Consider the following 20,172-nt stretch of genomic DNA (forward strand, 5'->3'; position numbering starts at 1 on the left):
CAGATTAAAGATCTTGATAATTCTCGTTACAATCGTTTGAATACTGAAAAACAAATTACCTATTATTTTAGACTCCTATGTTGTAATGCATCAAGTTTCTGAAAGCTTATTGGTTGATTTACGACTTCGCTTGCCACCGACCAATGTCATGAGATTAAAGTCAAATTAGTTAACCTGGGTGATTAGTGTTTCAAGTACTGAATGTATATGTAATAAAATTATATAAACCAAAAAGTAAGGTCAACGATATAATATTTTTGGTTTTATTGCTTTGAAAACTTGGACAAATTTATTGCTATCGGATCCGTTGCCGTGAAAGAACTCGCGAAAAGTGGATAGGTTTATTGGATCTCAGATTGGATTAGCATTGAGTCAACAAATAACTCTAGGGTCTTTTAATAGTAATACGCTTCGATAAAGAAATCGAAATAACGTATTATTTACTCAGATTTGTTGTTATAAAAAAAAACATAATAAGTATTTGATAATAAAAATTAAAGATTTTTTTTATGTAATTGTATTTAATGTGTATTAATAAATAATTTATTTGCTCGTACCATTAATTATTACTATTATTTTTTTTTCTGGCTTTTATTTGTGCCAAAAAGGCATAGATTATTTCGCCAATGTCACGTGCGATGGAGAAGACACGGTAGAGATTGATCGGTGCGGTCGAGATTACAGGCTCAATTTAATTTTGAAGGCATAATAGTAGTAGACGGAATTGAAAACCCACAACCTAAAACAACACAATAATAATAATTAGATAAAAAATAATTGATATTTAAACACAGAAGAACAATTACAAAACTATTTACAGCTTAATCTTATTACGTTCAATATATTTACATAGAAATTTACAAAATGGACTAAACACAAACATTAACAAACATTCAACATAAATAGGGCGAGGAACTTTAGGAGGGAGAACGTCTTATACGGGATAGAGGAGTTTGGGGCAAGAGAACTGTATATGGGGTAGGAAACCTTCGTGTAGGCCACACTAACACAAAGAGTGATCTCTAACTCTAATTTTACATAGATGTATAGGAGTACATGCATGTCCAAGGCGTAGTCGACAGATACATAGTTGTGGTGATTCAACGATTAGCTTGCCTGTGAAGAGAAAACTATGGTCGCCTTGGAATGTCTCGTATTAATTATTATTATTCAATGACAGTTGATTGTCAGTTATTAATCGAAAACGTGCTGAATCTATGTATCAAAAAATGTCATCCAACGTTATATAAAAAAGTTATTAGTATATTACAAATATATTTTTTTACTAATATGAAAAGGACAGATTTAAGCGTTTATTAAAAAAATATATAAACCGTAATTAGACTCTCCTACCTAACCGATAGTCGAAAAATGACAACCACTTCTCGATAATTAAAGTGAAACTATTAATATGTATACTTTTGTTAAATAATTATCATTTTTAAATTAGGTAACGAAGATTATTTATACTTTTGATTAAGCGAATACTTGCTGGTCTAACATTTTGCAAACTAAATTCACTTTACCCGTGGCAAATCTGAAACGAAGTTTTAGTTAATAATCGCACTCGGCTCTCGAGCCCGCGTCGTATTATTACATCATATTGCGCTAACTTGACAGATTAATTAACTTCAAATTATGATTTCACTCTCGCGTACTCACGTTCACAGCAAATGTTTTAGAATAAGCAGTTGCAACTTTACATTTTTTACGGATAGAAAAATTTACTATATTATATATTATACGTAGTTAGTATACCATTGTGCGTTTAATTTACTTGATTGTTATTTTAAGACAAAGTGTAAGAAAAATAACTATTTAAGCTTAAATTTGAAACGCATTTTTTGTGCTCTCTTATTATTATGAACTGAAATAAAGCTAAACTTGTTCTGTCAATTAAGAATCGAATAAATATAAATGTAGACATTACTAGTGATAAATGTTTTAGTGAAATTTAATGTAAATATTAATTCAATTATATCAAGTCATACAAGCTAAGTATACAACAATGAACCAAATGGTTTTCATAACCATGTAAACATGCGTTTGACAGTTAAATTGTTGCCTAACATAGCCAATGCCTTTTGCAAAGGACTATTTAAAAACGTCGTTGGTATTTTAAGATTTAATATAAAAAACTCTATAGTTACAACTAAATTTATGTCCGACCGACAGTCTAGATGTACCCTCCAAAAAGAGTTTATTCGAGAAATTCTTGAGTGCCAATTAACCGGCATCAGTGTCAAAATCGGTAAAGGTTATTGACACAACAATAATTTACTTTTAAAAAGTAAATTGAAAATGTTCTTATTTAAATAACTACGTAATAATTAAAAAGTACTTTTTTTTAAAAAAAAGGCAAAGTTTGATTAATTGAGAACGATTACTTGTATATTGAAATTGTGAGTTTAATAAACAAAGATTTCCTTTTGAATTTCATAACTAAACAATTTTGAGTCTTTCGTCATTATTTTTATACTAAACATTATTTAACAATTTGAAAAATATGTTTTAATAATTTTGACTTTCTGATAACGACTATTTATACAAAAACTTTTTGAAAAATATTAAGATATACTAACAAAATAGGTTTTGCTAGTAAATTTATTGTGAAGCAAATATCGCATTAAAAATAGTAATTATATTGATCTATAATTTGCTTTTGCTGACGATTGCCTTAGGGAAGTTGGATGTGAATTGAGATTTATTTATTTTTATTATGTTTTTATAAAGCAATTAAATCGAACAGCGTCTAATTAGTTGGAATTATGTCTCTGTAACATTGTGAAAATTTCGCTTGCCGTTATTATCAGTTTTAAGTATCTAAAATCGGCTTATTCATTTTAGAGGAATTTTTGTTCTAATTATTACAAATATTTTAAATGCGCAAAAAATTGTAAACTCATTGTAAAATTGAAGTAACTAGGCATTTTCTATTAACCCTGAATCTAAAGTTATTGAATGCGACAAACAAAATTAAAGAAATATGGAGCCTTATTTTACTTTATTTTATATTTATATTCGCTCCTATAATACACGTAGTTAAGAAGGCATTTATTTGATAAGAAAAGGTGTACTCAGACAAATACCACGTGAATCTTATTTGAGGACTCATTTCGAATCTTTATATTATTAACTTACTAACTTTTATGATTAACCATATTCATACAACTAAATTAAATTCTCTGAATTTGTATATGAAAAATGTTTTAAGTTTTTTTTTCTCAATAAAAATATAACCGATTAAATCTAATAAATCCATCGATTACCGCTTGCTACTGTAAATTAAAGATAAAAATATCGATATATTTTAGTCAAACCTATTTTAAGCATATGCAGCTGACAAATACGCGACTATAATAAATTAATACTACAAGATATAAAACAATGTGATGAATTATAATCATTTATATGATATTGATGAGGAAGCTAAACAAATGTTGTTTACTCAACACCTTAAAAATAAATGTTATTTGTGATTATTTAAAGTTTTTTCTAATGCTTTAAAGTAAATCAGAGTAATGCTATTGCTGTTTAAATCAAGGTAGTCGATGGGGTTTTTTTCGTTTTTATGTAAATCGAGGCTCCGAGGTTCTTCAAAGGTAAATGGTATGAATTATTAAATTATACAATTAACAGATTTAGACAATATAACATCTATGCTTGCAAATTATTTTTAGAATCTAGGCAATTCCCCCTACAAAATTCGATAATGTTCTTCAGAACAACCAGTTACTACCGTCCTTGAACTTAATTGGGTACTTGAGTCAATTATTAATAACTTCCTAAAGGTCCGTAATATTCACTAGCAGTTCTTGTTACGGTTTCAATGTAACAGTTTGTCTCTTAATTTAGAAATCAGGTTATGAATTTAATCCCATTGAAACTATTAAATCAAAACAAAATATTCTATATTCAAATAGGCTCATATAAACACTCTTAAATCGCCATCTTACATTGTTATATTAAAAGTAAAGCTAACACAGTTTCGGAAAGTAGATTCGAAGAAGAACCGGCAAGAAATTTGTTGTATACAATTAACATGCCTAACGAAAACTACGTTTCGTGCGAATTTATGGTATTGAAGTTGAATTTATTATTATAATAAATATACTCCTTAACGAGGGTATAAATAATAAAACAAAGTTATATATAACATTGACAAGTAGGTTGCTTATAATAGCGTTGAAATTGATAAGGCTTTATCGATCATAACAATATTACATTTCGTCTGAGTTATTAAATTATAAATTTCATTCATCCCACGCACTAAAATTTAAATATAATATGTGTATAATGTGATGTATTATACTAAGATGTGTTTCGTTTTTATGTGTCCCGAGGGAGTGTTTCGCAAAGTGAAGTGAAGGTTGTTTCAGATAGAATATTATTAAAATCACGGTTATTTTACATTAATACTATATAATAGTGTTATTTTGTTCGTGGGGATTTGAGATACAGCAATGTAATAAATACTTATTAATGTATTAATTTAATTAATATTCTATTAACTTTAAGACATTGATAAAAAGAGAAAATAAAAATCGAATCTTAGCAAATAACAGTCGCTTCACATACAGCGTATCTGACAGATATATCAGTTTACCCAAATCTCTGTGACAAGGGTCTTTGAATGGGAGATTAAATCATTGGACCAACTAAATAATAAATAAGTAATATTATATGCATAATGTCGAAAACTACTCCCACTACAATCTTTGATATATATATTTAATACTCGAGGCGAAGTATTTGATTTTATGTTTCGACTAATTTAAATTGATAAATAATACTATTTTATGTAAATACAAATAATAAAAATAATATAACTTATAAACAAATTTGAACCAGCATTTGAAGTTTTTTTAACTTCTAATAGTTAGGTGGACTGGTAAATAAGATATTTGTCATTGTGTGGTCACTACAGCTCATAGACATTGGCGCTTTGAAGAGTATTAACAAAACCTTATATACGCAACCAATCTTGAAAAGTAAGAAGTTTATCCCTTGTGCCTTAAATAAACTTATTTACTCATGCTTCAAAACAACACACAATACTAATTTGTTCTGTTTAACAATAAAATAAGTTATGAGTGGAACCAAACGACCATCGGACTAAAATTGTTTTATACATAATATATGAAAAAAAATTTTGTACAGTTTAAGGATATAACATTATATTCAACTTTTATTGTTATATTTATTTCTTTATGTATTTTTATTAATTTGTTTTATTACCTAATATTTTATCTCATATTTCTTCCTATAATTTAAAATTGACTTTTTATATTCAGAATTTTAATAATAATTAATTGTATAAAGAAACGTACCGTTACAGAATAGGTTCTTAAAAAAATATTTGTTTATTTAAGTGATTTTATTTAATTTATATAAAATGTTACTTAAAATTCAACTTATTACAAGAACATAAATATATTAAAAGTGCAATAGAATTGTATTTGATAAATCACTGAAAACGTTTGAAAACTAACGTCAATATTTTTTTGGAATGAAGTTCTTTTACGCGCCTTACAGTTAGAGTCGAGGCAGAAATCTTCACGTCAGGCAAAAGCGATATCCTCCTTCTTTTTCTCTTACTCTCTGTCTCTTTCTACTTTATACGGTTATCTAAAATATTATTTATACTTACTTTTGGTTATTGTCTTAATTCACAAGGGACTTTTTAATAACAATTGTACTTCTTGTCATGGAATTATTCTCGAACTTTGTTAATTTATTTCATTGAGTCTGTTATTTAATTCATAATATAAAGCGAAAGATTATTCATTCCAACCAAATCCCATGACACCTCTCTTATAATATTTATTAATAACTTGTTGTTTTTAATCGGATATATATTATTAATAATAATCGAAATATTTTTAAAATTGAAAGATTAATTATACAAAAACATATTAACGAATTTATAGACAATGATAAATTTGTTGTATTAACAAAATCTTTTGTCATTAATTTATTACAGAACCTCGCGCGATATAATCTCTTTAAATAATCGCTTTTGTAAAATATCACCAAATTCCGAAATTTACTCATTGGAGTATTGAAATGTTAATAAAATGGTTTTTACTAGAATTAAATTTACATATTTCGACTTATCGAATGAGCATTTGACGCGAACTTCGTTTGCCTATCGTACCATTATTATACCTAGTGTGAAATTGTATACCTAATAAGTATCTTTGTTAGCTACGCTTTAACATCTTAACCTCGATCGATCATAATGAAATTTTGCATACACGTTGCTATGTTTACAGAAAAGGACATAGGGTACGTAACAGCTGCCCCCATTGACTAGGGTTTATCGGGTTTAACCGCGAGTTGAGAGTAGTCTTAAATACTTTAGTCGTCTTGTATTATAAAAAAAAACTCATACAATTTGCTGGCCAGGGAGGAAAGAGAAATAATTCTATTTCCTCCTTCTAAGGAGCAGATTATTGGAGATATCCACCAATGTTTCAGTAAGTTGGTGAAGTAGAATAGTTTGCATAAACTTATTTTAATTCTTTTAGGTCTCCTTGGAATGTTTTTGTACCGTGTAGTATGAAATGCATTAAATAAACAAATTAAGCACACGAAATCAAATACGAATGGTTATTTTATCAATGATTTGATATCATATCAACGAGGGTTACAATGAAACGACCATGTCCAATTAACAAACGAAAATATATTGTATAAATGTAATATAAAAACTATATCCTTAATATATTTAACATTTCTTAAAACTCTTATTTAATAATAAAATAAAAATGTGTCGCTATTATTTAATAGAAACGTATTTAATAACAGCAAAGTTTGAAAATAACTCACGGTCAAAAAGGTCAGTTGTATAATTCAGTGCTTTATGAGACATTTGAAGTATTTTCAACTTCTTTATCTAGTTTGTTGCTCCCTTGTTATATTGTAGAAGTTTTTTGTAATACTTCAATTTATTTTAGACGAGCGAAATATCATGACTTTGGGTACTTTAATTTGGTAGGCTTGTTCATATTCCTTAATTTTTAATTTTAAATGCATTTATTAGAATACTATTTTATTAATGATTTCTATTATATGAATTTATGTTTAGTACCAAGAGAGTTGATGTAATGGAATTGTTGAAGCGCAATTTTAGTTGATCGGACCGATATTAAACACGCGTGGCTGCGCAAATATACTTTTTAGGATCTAAAGCGATAAGTACGTTGGGCGATTCCAAAATTCATAATAACTCTTGTAAACCGTTTAGAAAATATAACTCAATTTTTCAATGAAATATTTTTTTTTACGAATTAAACTAAAAACATTAATCATTTATACTATGCATTTTTTATGGTATAAGTTGGCGTACAAGCATATGGGCCACCTGATGGTAAGTGGTCACCACCGCCCATAGTTAATTGAGCTGTAAGAAATATTAACCATTCCTTACATCGCAAATGCGCCACCAACCTTGGGAACTAAGATGTTATGTTCCTTGTGCTTGTAGTTACACTGGCTCACTCACCCTTCAAACCGGCATACAATAAAACTGAGTACTGTTGTTTGGCGGTAGAATATCTGATGAGTGGGTGCTACCTATCCAGACAGGCTAGCACAAAGCCCTACCACCAAGTGCTATAGTAACGATACTTTTTCATATAACTCTAGTACATATGTTCCTAAAATATGATTTAATATTAATTTATGATTTTCAGTGCCCGTTCTCCAATCCGGTTGTCAAGCGTGGAGTACCGAAGGCCAGAGAGGAGTGTACAGTGGGGTGCGGGTGGCGTTCGCATCCAAACCCCCATGCTAGAACCCTTGGCAGACAATTCAAATAGAAGGCAGTTTGGGATGGGCGTTGTTGGCAGATTTTTCCGGTACGTCTGATAAAACACTGAATTCCATCGTTCAGTATCACTAATACTAAACTACTATCAGTATTTATTAAATCGCTTCGACTTCATATTGCGGTTAAACTTGATTTACACCTACTTGAGAAACTATTTAGTTGAACAATTCATTATTTTAGTACATTATGGTTACATTCTGACATCTATGTATGAATAAATGTACTAAGTATTGAGTTTTTAAATTATTATTAAATTTTACCAGTTTTACTTATAATGATTTAGTATTTAGTAGGTGTGGGTAATTGTAATCTCTCTCTTTCTGGCGTATGAAATAAGAAGAGAGAACATTGTTCAACTTATCCCTGCCATAAACAACATTTGTTGGTAACGCCGTCGATGTATTATTTTGATATATATAGATGCCGTTTTAGCGATAAGACCGCCTCTTGCAAATCGTTCTATGTAATTTATATCTATATTTATTGGTGTACAATAAAGATTATTTTGATTTGATTGTGTAAAAACAAATGAATAATCCATTGTAAAAAATACATCGATGAACACAAAATGAAGCACATGCTAATTCAAAAATTAGCATGTGCTTGTCCGTATTTGAATCCATAATCTTTCTGCTAAGATATCCGTATAACCACTGAGCTGTCGCGGCTCGTTTTTTATAAGTATTTATACGTTATATTTTCAATTGATGTTTGTAAACTAGCTCGCAATAGATTCAAAATGATGAACCCACTGAAAATACAGTACTAGTATTGATTTTAAAGACTGCATTATTAATGGAAATATGTAGAACATTATGGATTCTACTTACTTGTAAGCGACTAAGTGACTATGATTATATGATTCAAATGCAACTCAGTGCACTCCATGTTTCTGAGTACCTTAATCAGTTTTAATATTAAATTGTTGGTACATTGTAAAAGCCTAGACGGAACAGCGGGTGGAATACGTGAATTTAAACTGAAGATTACTGGTTCAAATGCAATGACTAGTGATTGGTGGTGACATCAGATATTCTACCGCCAAACAGCAGTACTCAGTATAGTTGTGTTCCGGCTTAAAGGGTGAGTGAGCTAGTGTAACTACAGGTACAACGGACATAACATCCCGTTCCCTAGATTGGTCCCGCATTGGCAATGTAAGGAATGGTTAATATTTCTTACAGCGCTATTGTCTATGGGTGGTGATGACCAATTACCATCAGGTGGTCTATTTTCCTGTCCGCCTACCTATATCATAAATAATAAAATAAAGTAATAACTACATTATTGTGAATGAAATGATATCATACGTGTGTCCATTACTTTATAGTGGACCAGCGGTGTGTAATCCTTTCCAAAGCTATTCTAATTATTTTATATCACTTTTCAATTCTGCGTACAAATTATTACTTAGTAAAATTATTACCGGAATTATTTATTAAAAGGAAATATATATATATATTTAATATTTATATATAAAAAAATTATTAAACAGTTAACCATTGTTCCTGATGTTATCGCCCTACTTAATTATCTTAAAAGATTAAAAATGATAAATGAACTCTTATATATTTAATTCCAATACATTGATGTTTCATACATCATAATCGATCAATCGTCGGAATTTAAAATCTACTAATCTGTCATGAAACAGTTACGTCACCAATTCCAAATCAATATTAAATTAAGTATAAAGGTATAAATAACCTTTTGGAATGTAGATTCGATCATATTAATTGTATGTAGTAACGTTTGAAGCTGAAAGTACATACAATAAGTGGTAATACATTTAATTATTGTTGGTTTGGCATACGCTTCAAACGTTTTTGTAGGAAACAATTTCAAATACTTATAATAAAATAAGAGATATGTCGTGAGATGCCCCGTGGGAACGAAGTTTTTTTTGCTATATTATGTTTTATATCAAAGACACAATGGAATGAATTAACAACGTATGAGACTAATGAAATGAATAGTAATAAAACTGATATCAAAAGTACCGTACTCCTATCCCCCTGGAAAAGTATAACGCTCTTCCCTTACGTGACGATTTCTTTCAGTTTGAAAGTCGTGGAAAAGAACTTCGTTCCTCAAAAACAATATCGTTCCTAAACAAACTCAATAAAGTTATTTTTGATATTTATTTAAATTTATCTCGTAAGTATTTTTTAGTCAGTTTTCAACAAAATATAATAATCGAGTTGAGCATCGAGATTTAATAGATCGAATGGTCCTATTAATCATTTCAATTAGACTTCGTAGTTTGTATGTTGATTAGGTTTTCGATTTAAAAAGCTGATTCTGTGATTTTACTGTTTCCGATTTTACATTTTATCCTTTCTTTCATATACGTTTGCCCATTTAGTGTTGTTGAAAAACTCTCTGTAAATAAAAAGTAGAGTTCATTGTTCATCTGAAAACTACCTTTTATAAAAATAAAAGAGAACGCTGTCTGCGGTTGGGGGCGAATCATTTTCAGGATTACTCGTTGGACGGAGACTCGTTGAGATATCGATCCACGTCATAATTATTAAAGAGCTCCGCAAAGAGCTTAGCCGTCTATGAAGCTCACCTGATGTTTGCATAACATTTATGTTTTCATATTTCGCATGAAACATATTTAGTTTAATGCTGGACTAATCAAAATTCGAAATAAATTTTATGCAATGCGAGTTTCAAACGAATACGTTATGATTATAAATTGAAATGATATAGAGGTCAATAATTTCAGCATCGATTTTATTTATTATTTTAGTCGTTGTTTCGCGTCTGGGTCAGATGTTAGTTACCATTTATCTTTTCTATGTGAGAAGGCTTTTTTACTTGGGAGAATTATATATCAAGCCCTCTTACCGGATTCCGTCACGGAAGTCAATCTCTAGAGAGAATTAATACCTACGAGGACATATTATAGTGATCAGTATCTGTGCAAATACAACTGCACTATATTTTCTCTCAGTCTGAAATCAAATCCGATGTGACCGGAAAGAGTTCAGGTCACAGTTCAATCAGAGGCAGTAGTTTCGGAGTATAAATACTACCAATTTTATAATTTTCACCTGCTATATATCTGGATAACTTTTTCTGGAACGAATCGTATTTTAAACCACCATATAAGCTAGCTACTACACCAACTAGGCAGAAGATATATTTTAATTTATATTTATACGTTATATAATTTATATCGTCGGCAGCACTTTAATCAAATTCATTCAAAGTTTGCCACGTGATTTGTGCTTCTACCCAACTAATGTACACATCAATATCGTACAGATAGATTCATCAATTAGTTTTATTTCATCTTATATTTTTTGAAGTATTTTCAAATTTTACTTACGAAAAATAAATCAAACTATATAAGTTTTAAATGGGATATTAAAATTATATTGTCATTTTTAAAGGCAGATTACTAATTTAGCTATTTAATTGGCCATAGATATTAAATCATAATATTCATCTGAGATCGTATGTCCACTGGCTCACTCACCCCACAAACATGATTATTATATATGATATTAAAAATAAATGGTAGGTGGTAAAGCTTAATATTGTTCTAAAGTAAATTACATAAACAAAATAGTACAACGTATATCATCGTTTCAATGCTAAGTACGCAAGGATTACACAAAACGAAAATCTACTTTTAATTTCATAACTTGCTTCATTTTCTTTAACCGCATAAAAGTTATTACGTATTCTTTGAACACGAACAAGTTTCTGTTGTTTGTGAGTTTTATAAATAATGAAAAGTTTTGAACTCGAACAGCGTGAAGCTTATTAGATTTGTTGTGGATAGTAGCTGAGATACGAAATCTCCTTGTCGACTTGTGATTCCGAAACGTGTATGATATGGTCGCGTGTTTAAATCCTTTGAGCTAATGAAATTTTTTTATATGAATATTATAATGAATATTTGCACATGAACACCAGATTGCTATTTTTTTAAGTACCTTGGCGTGCTGGTAGATTAACTATATGATTGTAAATGGTCACCATCGCCCGTAGACTTCGGTGTGGTAATAAATATTAATTATTCCTTCAAATGTCCCCTGTGAAGTTAAAATTTCGTAAAAAGTAAATACAAATTTAATATTAAATATACCAAGGGCATAATATACGTCTGTGAAGATACAAATATACAGAATTAGTCATTTATTCAGCTTATAAATGGCTCAGTTGTGGGTTAAGACCTTCTCTTCGTTTCAAGGCGGTCTAGAGATTACTCCACCATACTACTCGAATGCGGGTTGGTGGATACTAGTGGTATATTTGATTTTGATGTATTTCTTCGCCACAAAATGAGTTATAAACACAAAATGGTTACTATAAATTTAGTCACTGTGCGGGTCGGAATTCTGAATTATCGTTTAAAATTTACGTCTTCTAACTATTGGACCGTCACGGCTCGTTACAACTATATATATTAGAATAAAATCTTCGAAAAATTTTAGTTTAACAAAATAAATATTACCGAATCACGTATAATGAGCAAGGTTGTACATTCATTTCATTTACACTGATTTTACAGCCAGCCCGATGTTTACTTAACAAGTTCTAAATTTCACAAATCGTTAGTTAACCTCCATGTTTGTAACAGGTAAATATAATTGCAAATCCGCAATGGAACAGCGTTGTAGAACTCAGCCGTAAAATATTATTGAACGAGCTATCTCTATACTAAATGTATTCGCTACATTAAATTAATCCAGAACTTATTATTACGTATCTAAACTATATGGAAACGTATAATTAAACCTTTATATCGGTAACAAAACACATCCAATACTAGTTGCCCGTCTCGACTTCGTTCGGGTAAAATAAGAAGGGCGTTTCATTTATTTTTTCTTAAATAAAAATTCTGGAACCCGACTGCAGCCACCTACCATGTCCAATCGTAAAAACATACGAAGAAGATAATTAAAATCGGTCCAGCCCTGTGGGTGGAGTTCAAAGTACAGAAGTATTATGTATAAAGATGATTTATTTAAAGGGAAATTGTATAATTAACTTACATAGAAACGAGTGGTTGGATCCTGTCATAATTCACCTGTGGCCTCAATATATTTCCCTGCTTACCAGAAACTCCCATTTTAACTTTATGTAATGGATTTTTAAATTAATACCTCGTGGACATGGCATTGGGTGTTATTTATGAGATGGTATTTTGCGATTTTCTCTCTTTCGATCTGAGCGGTGTTACTATTAAACTCATGTTTCTATTTAATTGTACCTACTTTAGCAATGTAATGAATATTTAATACCTACGGATTATGTTTCAAGCCATAACCATTATGAGAATATTTTCTCTACATTAAGTTTATTGTATAATCATATATTGAACTAGCTATTCCGCGCGTTTTCACTCGCATTTTTACGAGTACGTCGTAGGTCATATCGTGATGGTATACAGTCGTAAGAATTTCTTTAAAATCGGGCTGATATGTCCTTTTAATGCGTTTAAGTATCCAAACAAACTCTTCAGCTTTATGTAAAAGTATAGATTGTTTTTTTAATAAATTCCCATTAAAAACTTTTTGGTGCTTTCCGGGTTAGACCCCACATTCCTCGGCTAAGATTTAGCTGTACAAGCCATCTTAGTTCTTGGACCATTTAATTGTGACTCATTGCTTAATACATTGCTCTTAATCTTTGTGAATAATGTATCAGTTCTACGTTACGTTGAACTGAAATATGATATAGGATATTCTTTACGGTGAATCCAGATTATAAAATAAAAGACAGTAATGTGTGTAGTAATTAAACATTTCTTAATACGTCAATAATAATTGTCAGTTAAAGTAAAAGCAATATTGACGTATTAACAAAAGGAAGCGTTGTTTCGCATCAACGGAGATTAGAATTTTGTATTCGTTTTTGTTGCATCACTAAAATGTTTTTCATGCTTCATCTTGTGTCTTTTGTTTTATAATCTGAGGAGTAGATGTTAATTCTTGTTATAATTGGCCTTTATTTGTGGTTTTGTGATATTACAATCTAATAGTATGAAATAATATAATTCACAGTCGATCCCTTCGCAAATCTGTGACGCATCAGGAAGAAATTGCACAGCAGTTGGACGAACTAACGGACTACAGGCCATATTTTACGTGGTGGGTTAGTACGGTACAGACGCTGGTGTTGCTGCTTTCGCTCCTCTGCTACGGATTTGGTCCAGTCGGCTTTGGAAGACACACACATTCGGGACAGGTCCTAGTGAAGAGCCTCAGTTTACAACAGGTAAAGTTATTAGATGTAATTTGCAAATATTTACGTTATAATAAGTAATTAGAACCAGAGTAACTAGTAGCCCGTCCGAAATTCGTATAAGTAAAATAAAGAGTTGTTTTCACCAATCAGATATTAATAAGTAACTTCGATCAGGCTGTTATCTAGGAGAAGAAATACGAACGAAGTACGCTGTTTTTATATATATGTATATATAAAGATGTTTAATAAATAACAACACAGTTTATTTTAATTTAATTAGGCTTTTTAAATTAAAAAAATAATAATTCAAAACGCTCACTTTCAAAACAAAAGTTGCGCTAATATAAATTTATAAATAAAATTTTCTGTTTCGCTAAACTGAAAATATCTTGAATAATGAATAAATATCATGATATTTATTTATAATGTCATATTTTATTTGCAAAACTACAACTGTTATTACTACAATTCCTTTGTCAGTTGCTTGTGTTATGATGACAAATTTGTTTTGATACATTAAATGTTATGTAGAACGAAAGTTTTTAATTGTTTGTTTTATTAAAAATATGAAATTAAAAAAATAAATGTTCTAAATATAAATCATATCACATTTATTCGAGCAGGTTTTTAAAAGCACTTTCACGTTATTTTACAGAATTATAATAAATGCAAATATAACATTAATTTAATAATCCTGAAAGTAAAATGTTCTTTAGAGTGTATTGCACACTAATTAGTAAAGATATTTTACCCTTGTCTATTTTATCAAAAGAGCATATAATAGGTTTTCCCTAGAAGATCGTACACATTACTCGGTAAATTTAAGTTTAAGGAATCTTCTCAGATTAAAAAAAAAACGTTACAATTTTAGTATAACAAAAAGGCTTCTTATGTAAGAGATACATAAGGCTTAAGATCCTACGATAACCTGAGGGAAGGAATAGACATCTCCAGGGAGAAATGAAACCGCTATTTAGAAGTTATTTCTTCGTATAGTTTTAAATAGCTCACGTTAACAACGCAAAGCTTTTAGACAAAACACATTACCTTAGGTTTAATGCAAACAGAATAAGTAGGGCAACTCAACTCGTTCTATTCGTTAAACTCATTTTCAGACGGTTTAGTGAGATTGCCTAATTTTATCGTGTTATATGCTCTGATTTTTGTAAATAATATAAAAAAAAAAAATTAAACAATGTTAGTAATGAAATTATGAATTAAATTATTCAAAGAAATGATATGTTCATGAATAATACAATTGAAATAAGTCTAAAAATAATATCACAGTCTAGTGCCTACTTGGACTCTTGGATCTAGATGCTTTTATCTAAACTGATTTTAATAAAAAGAGTCATTGCTAATCAAAATAATTATAATTGTTTTAAAATGATTCATGAATGAATGAATGTTTTAAAATGATATAAACGAATAGAATGATAAATTATTTTATATAAAGTATATTTTATAGAAGAATGCCATAACATACGAGGTATTCCCAAAGTACAAAAAAATATGCTGTCAACTTGGAACTGTGATAATATCATTCGTAGTAGTGAAGCGTTTACTACGCCTTATAAAAATATGAATAATGATTAACTTAGGTACTGAGGTCTTCTTTCCTGTAAACGATTTTTGTCATTCATTAAGCAAGTATGCTTCTACAATAAATAAAGATTTTAATTAATTAATAATGATTAATTATCTACATAGTGTGTTAAAGTCGAGAACGCGTCGAAAGTAGTGTCCAATGGTTGGCCGCTAAGTACACGCACACTACCAAAGTAGTATGACGTTTGTTGAGTCTCAATCGTAACTGTCACGCAAAGATAAGTTGTTTTTTTTTTTTTTGTTTTAGCTTTTATTTATAGATAGTAAAGTTGACTCGATATAGTTCTTTTGTATGGCGACCCTCTATCTTGATTTATAAATAATTATTGTAAGATACCTCATATTAGTACAATTGTATTGAGTACTAACTCACTTAATAAAGTTGTCAATAGAGCTAATTGAGACGAATAAAGTTGGTTTATCTCTGACTTTGGGCATAATATCTTACATAAAATTGGTTGACGATTTATTATACCTAATGTAACACGACTGAATTTCAAAGTAATTTGAAATACTATAGAATGTTAGGGATCACTTTAAATTCGAAGCTTCAGTGAATTTCTCGTCTATTATCTCGAACTGGAATTAATACTCAGCTCCGCAACAAACGCTAGAAATAACAAATTAGAAAAGATAAACAACTAACTAAATGTAACACTGCGTGATACGTATATGAGTTATTTATAAAGTATCTTATAAAATATATCATTGAGATACTTATTGACATTTTCATAAATTTACAAAGAATTTGTTTGGTATTTATAACCTTGAAGCTCGAAGCTTCTTTTGTGATATTTTTAACGAAGACAGAATACTGACGGTTTCGTTACTATTGATATACAACAATATTGTGTTATGTAATGTATTATATAATATTCGTTATTTTAATAAAAGCAGCGGTAACTGCTTATAATACATGTTTTCTAATGTTCATGATTATAAAAACATAACTATTTAGTATTCATTAATTCTAAGCGTGATATTGAATATTTAATTATAAAAAATGATTTCATGTAATAGTAACCGACAACAAACTCATTTTTACGTTTTAATTCACAAGTGTTTGTGAAAGTCTTCTCGAATGAAGTTTATTTTGATTTGATTTGACACGATAAACTGTTTCATATAAAGTCGTTATTAAAGTGTAGTTAATAAGATGTCAGTGTAGTTGCATGTAAAAATTAGTAGTCGAATAAAAACTATTCGTGTCGTATAATAATGAGCAATTAACAAATACAAAGCTTTCACTGCGGTAGGTGGAAGGTCGTCACGACAAAGTAAGAGTATTAACGAGTGAGTGGGATCTAGGTCACATAGGCTTTGTATGCAACCCTTTGTCTAGGTTTTTTTTTTCAGCTAACCTAGAGATATCATCTTTAAACATGAATGACCGCACTTTATTAATTTAATTTATTTAAAAATAACAAAAACCTGTTTGGTACTAATCGTTGCTTAAATAGTGGTAGCTAATTTATGACAATAGACAGCAGTGCGATTCTGTAAGAATATCACACATCACGCTGTAACATATCACTGCGGTGAGATTCGAGTTTCTTAGTATAGGATATATATATAAATATAAATGTAATATTAAAATATGAAACGGTACTCTTCTTATTATATATATTCACTTGATATATCTTTTTTCATCAGGTTGAATGGGAGGAACCAGCTTCATTTTGGCTGGGACCTCGAGCGGCAGATCTTATACATTTAGGAGCTAAATTCGCACCGTGCATGAGGAGGGATGCTAGGATCGCGCGTGCAATAGCTGCTTCAGCAAGACGGGAGCGGGATACGGCATGTTGCATACGAAATGACGACTCAGGTTGTGTGCAATCTTCCAAGGCCGATTGTTCGGTGAGTCACATCCTATGCTTACTTTTCATACGCCCTTTAAGGTGCTTAAAAATCCTATTTAAAAAAAAAAAACAATCTGCCTGAATTTGACCTCGATTTTAGGTTGAACTGTTAATTGTTATTACTTGAAATTTAAATACTTTATTTATTTAATGTTTAATTACTCGCACGCACTCAGATTAGAGGATTAGTGTCCAAGGTAAGTTTTAAATTTTTATTATTATTTTAACCCAATTTCTCAATGATTTCAATAATGTTCATTATATTTATTTCTCGTTGATATTTTTAAATGTATATTATATGTTTTTGTTATATTTTTCAGAATACAATATCTACGTGGAAGAAATGGTCTTCAGGAGAATCAGGGCCAGGTGGTCGAATATCGGGTTCAGTTTGTGGATTGGATCCTAAGTAAGTAAACGATCTTATATTAAATATTTATTGGTTAAAAAAAAAACAAAAAAGCAATTTTTATACATTTATAAATATATACAGAAAATATATACATATATCTGTATTGATCGTTTTCAGGTTTTGTGAAGCACCGCGATCAATAGCTCCACACGAGTGGCCAGATGATATAACGAAATGGCCAATTTGTCGCAAGTCTGTTTTGGATGGCTCAGCTGCTGTTGGTCGTGCTGGTCACGCGGCAGAGCATATGGCATGCGAGGTCATCGGCCACCCCTGCTGCATAGGTGTACACGGCCAGTGCGTCATCACTACGAGAGAGCATTGCGATTTTGTTAAGGGTTATTTTCACGAAGAAGCTTCGTTGTGTTCACAAGTAAGTTTATGAAAGTAGCAATGTTTTTGAAAATAATATATTTCATTGACATTAATATGATAAGCAGTGAAGTTTATTATTTAATATATTTTTTTCAAGAATAGTAAAGCAAGAGCTCATCAATATCTAAAAGTTCGGCTTTAACTTTTTTTCGTATTCTGTTACATTGTCCGCTGATAGTTGTCTGGGTGTATTTTATATGTATGACCATTAAAATATATGAATAATAAATAAATTATAATATATCTGTAGATTTTCTTCAATTCATATTCATTGATTAATAATTGTCATTTTCAGGTGTCTTGCTTAGATGATGTCTGCGGTATGTTGCCGTTTATGCGGAGACGTCGTCCTGACCAGTTGTACCGAGCATGGACGTCATTGTTTGTACACGCTGGCTTGTTACATTTAGCAGCCACTCTTGCACTGCAGTGGCTCTTCATGAGAGACTTGGAGAAGATGGCAGGTCCAGTGAGATTAGCAGTCATCTATCTGGGGAGTGGCGTCGCTGGTAATATGGCGTCAGCTATCTTTGAGCCGTATAGAGCAGAGGTAAGTATTATGTCTTTGCTTATCATACTCATAAAGAATATACTAAATTGGAAAAGAAGGAAGTTTGTCTTATCTAGCAACTACCTAGGTTTATAAAAATATCTGTACATCACATTATTTTTTCGGAAAATTTCCTGTCCTTCGTTGTAATAAATAGTTGGAAGGTGTATAATACTGAGTATATAAGTATATATTTTTTATATAAGAAACCTCGTAATAAATACTTATTTGTAATTATTGCAAGTATGATATAAAGTTAAGACAGGAACTGCTTAAAAGCGTAGATTGTACGAATATATAAAACTGAAAACATACACGGTGTCCCTACTACGACATTTTTAATTTAAAAATATGATAGACTATTTTTGGTGAAAAATTAAGTCTTAATTTTAATAAAATAGTATAATGAAAATAATTTATTTCAATTTACAGGTGGGTCCAGCAGGTTCGCATTTTGGTCTACTCGCGTGCTTAATAGTGGAAGTTATTGGCGCATGGCCACTTCTGAAACATCCTCGACGTGCTCTCTTGAAGCTTGTGGGTATCGCGTTAGCTCTCTTTCTTCTGGGCCTTTTGCCTTGGATCGACAATTTTGCCCACGTGTTCGGTTTCGTATTTGGTTTTCTGCTCTCGTACGCACTGCTGCCTTTTATAACGTTTGGGCCTTACGAGAGACGGAGGAAGATAGTGCTGGTGTGGGTGTGTCTAGTGTCGGCGGCGGCGATGCTGTGCGCGTTAATAGCGTTGTTCTACGCAGCACCGGCGTATGAGTGCGCAGCATGTGCATATTTCACGTGTTTGCCGTTTGCGCCGGACATGTGCGCGTCACAGGACGTGCGGGTGCGACAGCTGGATGGCGTATGACGGCGCGCGGCCCGGGCGCCCCCGCCGCCGCCGCCCCCTCACCCCGCGCCCCATGCGCGCCCCGCGTCTCTCCAGGCCTGCCGCCGCGTCGCACAAGCATAAATCGCTAAGGCGATCAGTTTTGTCCAAAATTGGTACTAGTAAGTCACGTGTAAGCGTTTTATGATATTGCGTACTTATTTGTCCTGAAAATTGAAAAAAAGTTGTCATACGTCCTATGAATAAATAACAGTTAAAGTTGATTAAAACAAGTATAAAGTGCTATAATGCTATTATGCTATTATCTCATGAAATAATCGTTGGGTTTTGAAATGTGTGTACAAAATCATTAATATTCTTTTCAATTTTGTCTCATTCGAAGATTTGTAAATGTGTCCCGATTGTAGATTATATATTGTGTTCTAATGATTTATTTCACATAATCATTATCAAATTTTCTAATAAATAATCCAAAGTGTTA

At 30.9% G+C, this 20,172-nt stretch overlaps 1 protein-coding gene across 3 annotated transcripts in view; it reads left to right on the top strand.

Moving 5' to 3' along the window:
- The window catches only part of LOC113395147 (inactive rhomboid protein 1), a 140,192-nt gene extending 120,200 nt beyond the window's left edge, over positions 1-19,992 (top strand). Inside the window, exons 5-12 of one of the 3 annotated variants that reach the window (XM_064215875.1) lie at positions 7,698-7,862; positions 13,858-14,071; positions 17,303-17,509; positions 17,688-17,708; positions 17,832-17,920; positions 18,041-18,296; positions 18,594-18,848; positions 19,281-19,992. In XM_064215875.1, the coding sequence (XP_064071945.1) occupies positions 7,698-7,862; positions 13,858-14,071; positions 17,303-17,509; positions 17,688-17,708; positions 17,832-17,920; positions 18,041-18,296; positions 18,594-18,848; positions 19,281-19,712 (1,639 nt within the window). In that variant the 3' untranslated portion in view covers positions 19,713-19,992. The remainder of the gene's footprint in view (positions 1-7,697; positions 7,863-13,857; positions 14,072-17,302; positions 17,510-17,687; positions 17,709-17,831; positions 17,921-18,040; positions 18,297-18,593; positions 18,849-19,280) is intronic. The other 2 variants (XM_026632704.2, XM_064215876.1) reach the window with 2 other exon arrangements.
- Positions 19,993-20,172: the final 180 nt, after the last annotated feature.

Source organism: Vanessa tameamea, chromosome 9, assembly GCF_037043105.1.
Source record: "Vanessa tameamea isolate UH-Manoa-2023 chromosome 9, ilVanTame1 primary haplotype, whole genome shotgun sequence".
Classification (NCBI taxonomy): domain Eukaryota; kingdom Metazoa; phylum Arthropoda; class Insecta; order Lepidoptera; family Nymphalidae; genus Vanessa; species Vanessa tameamea.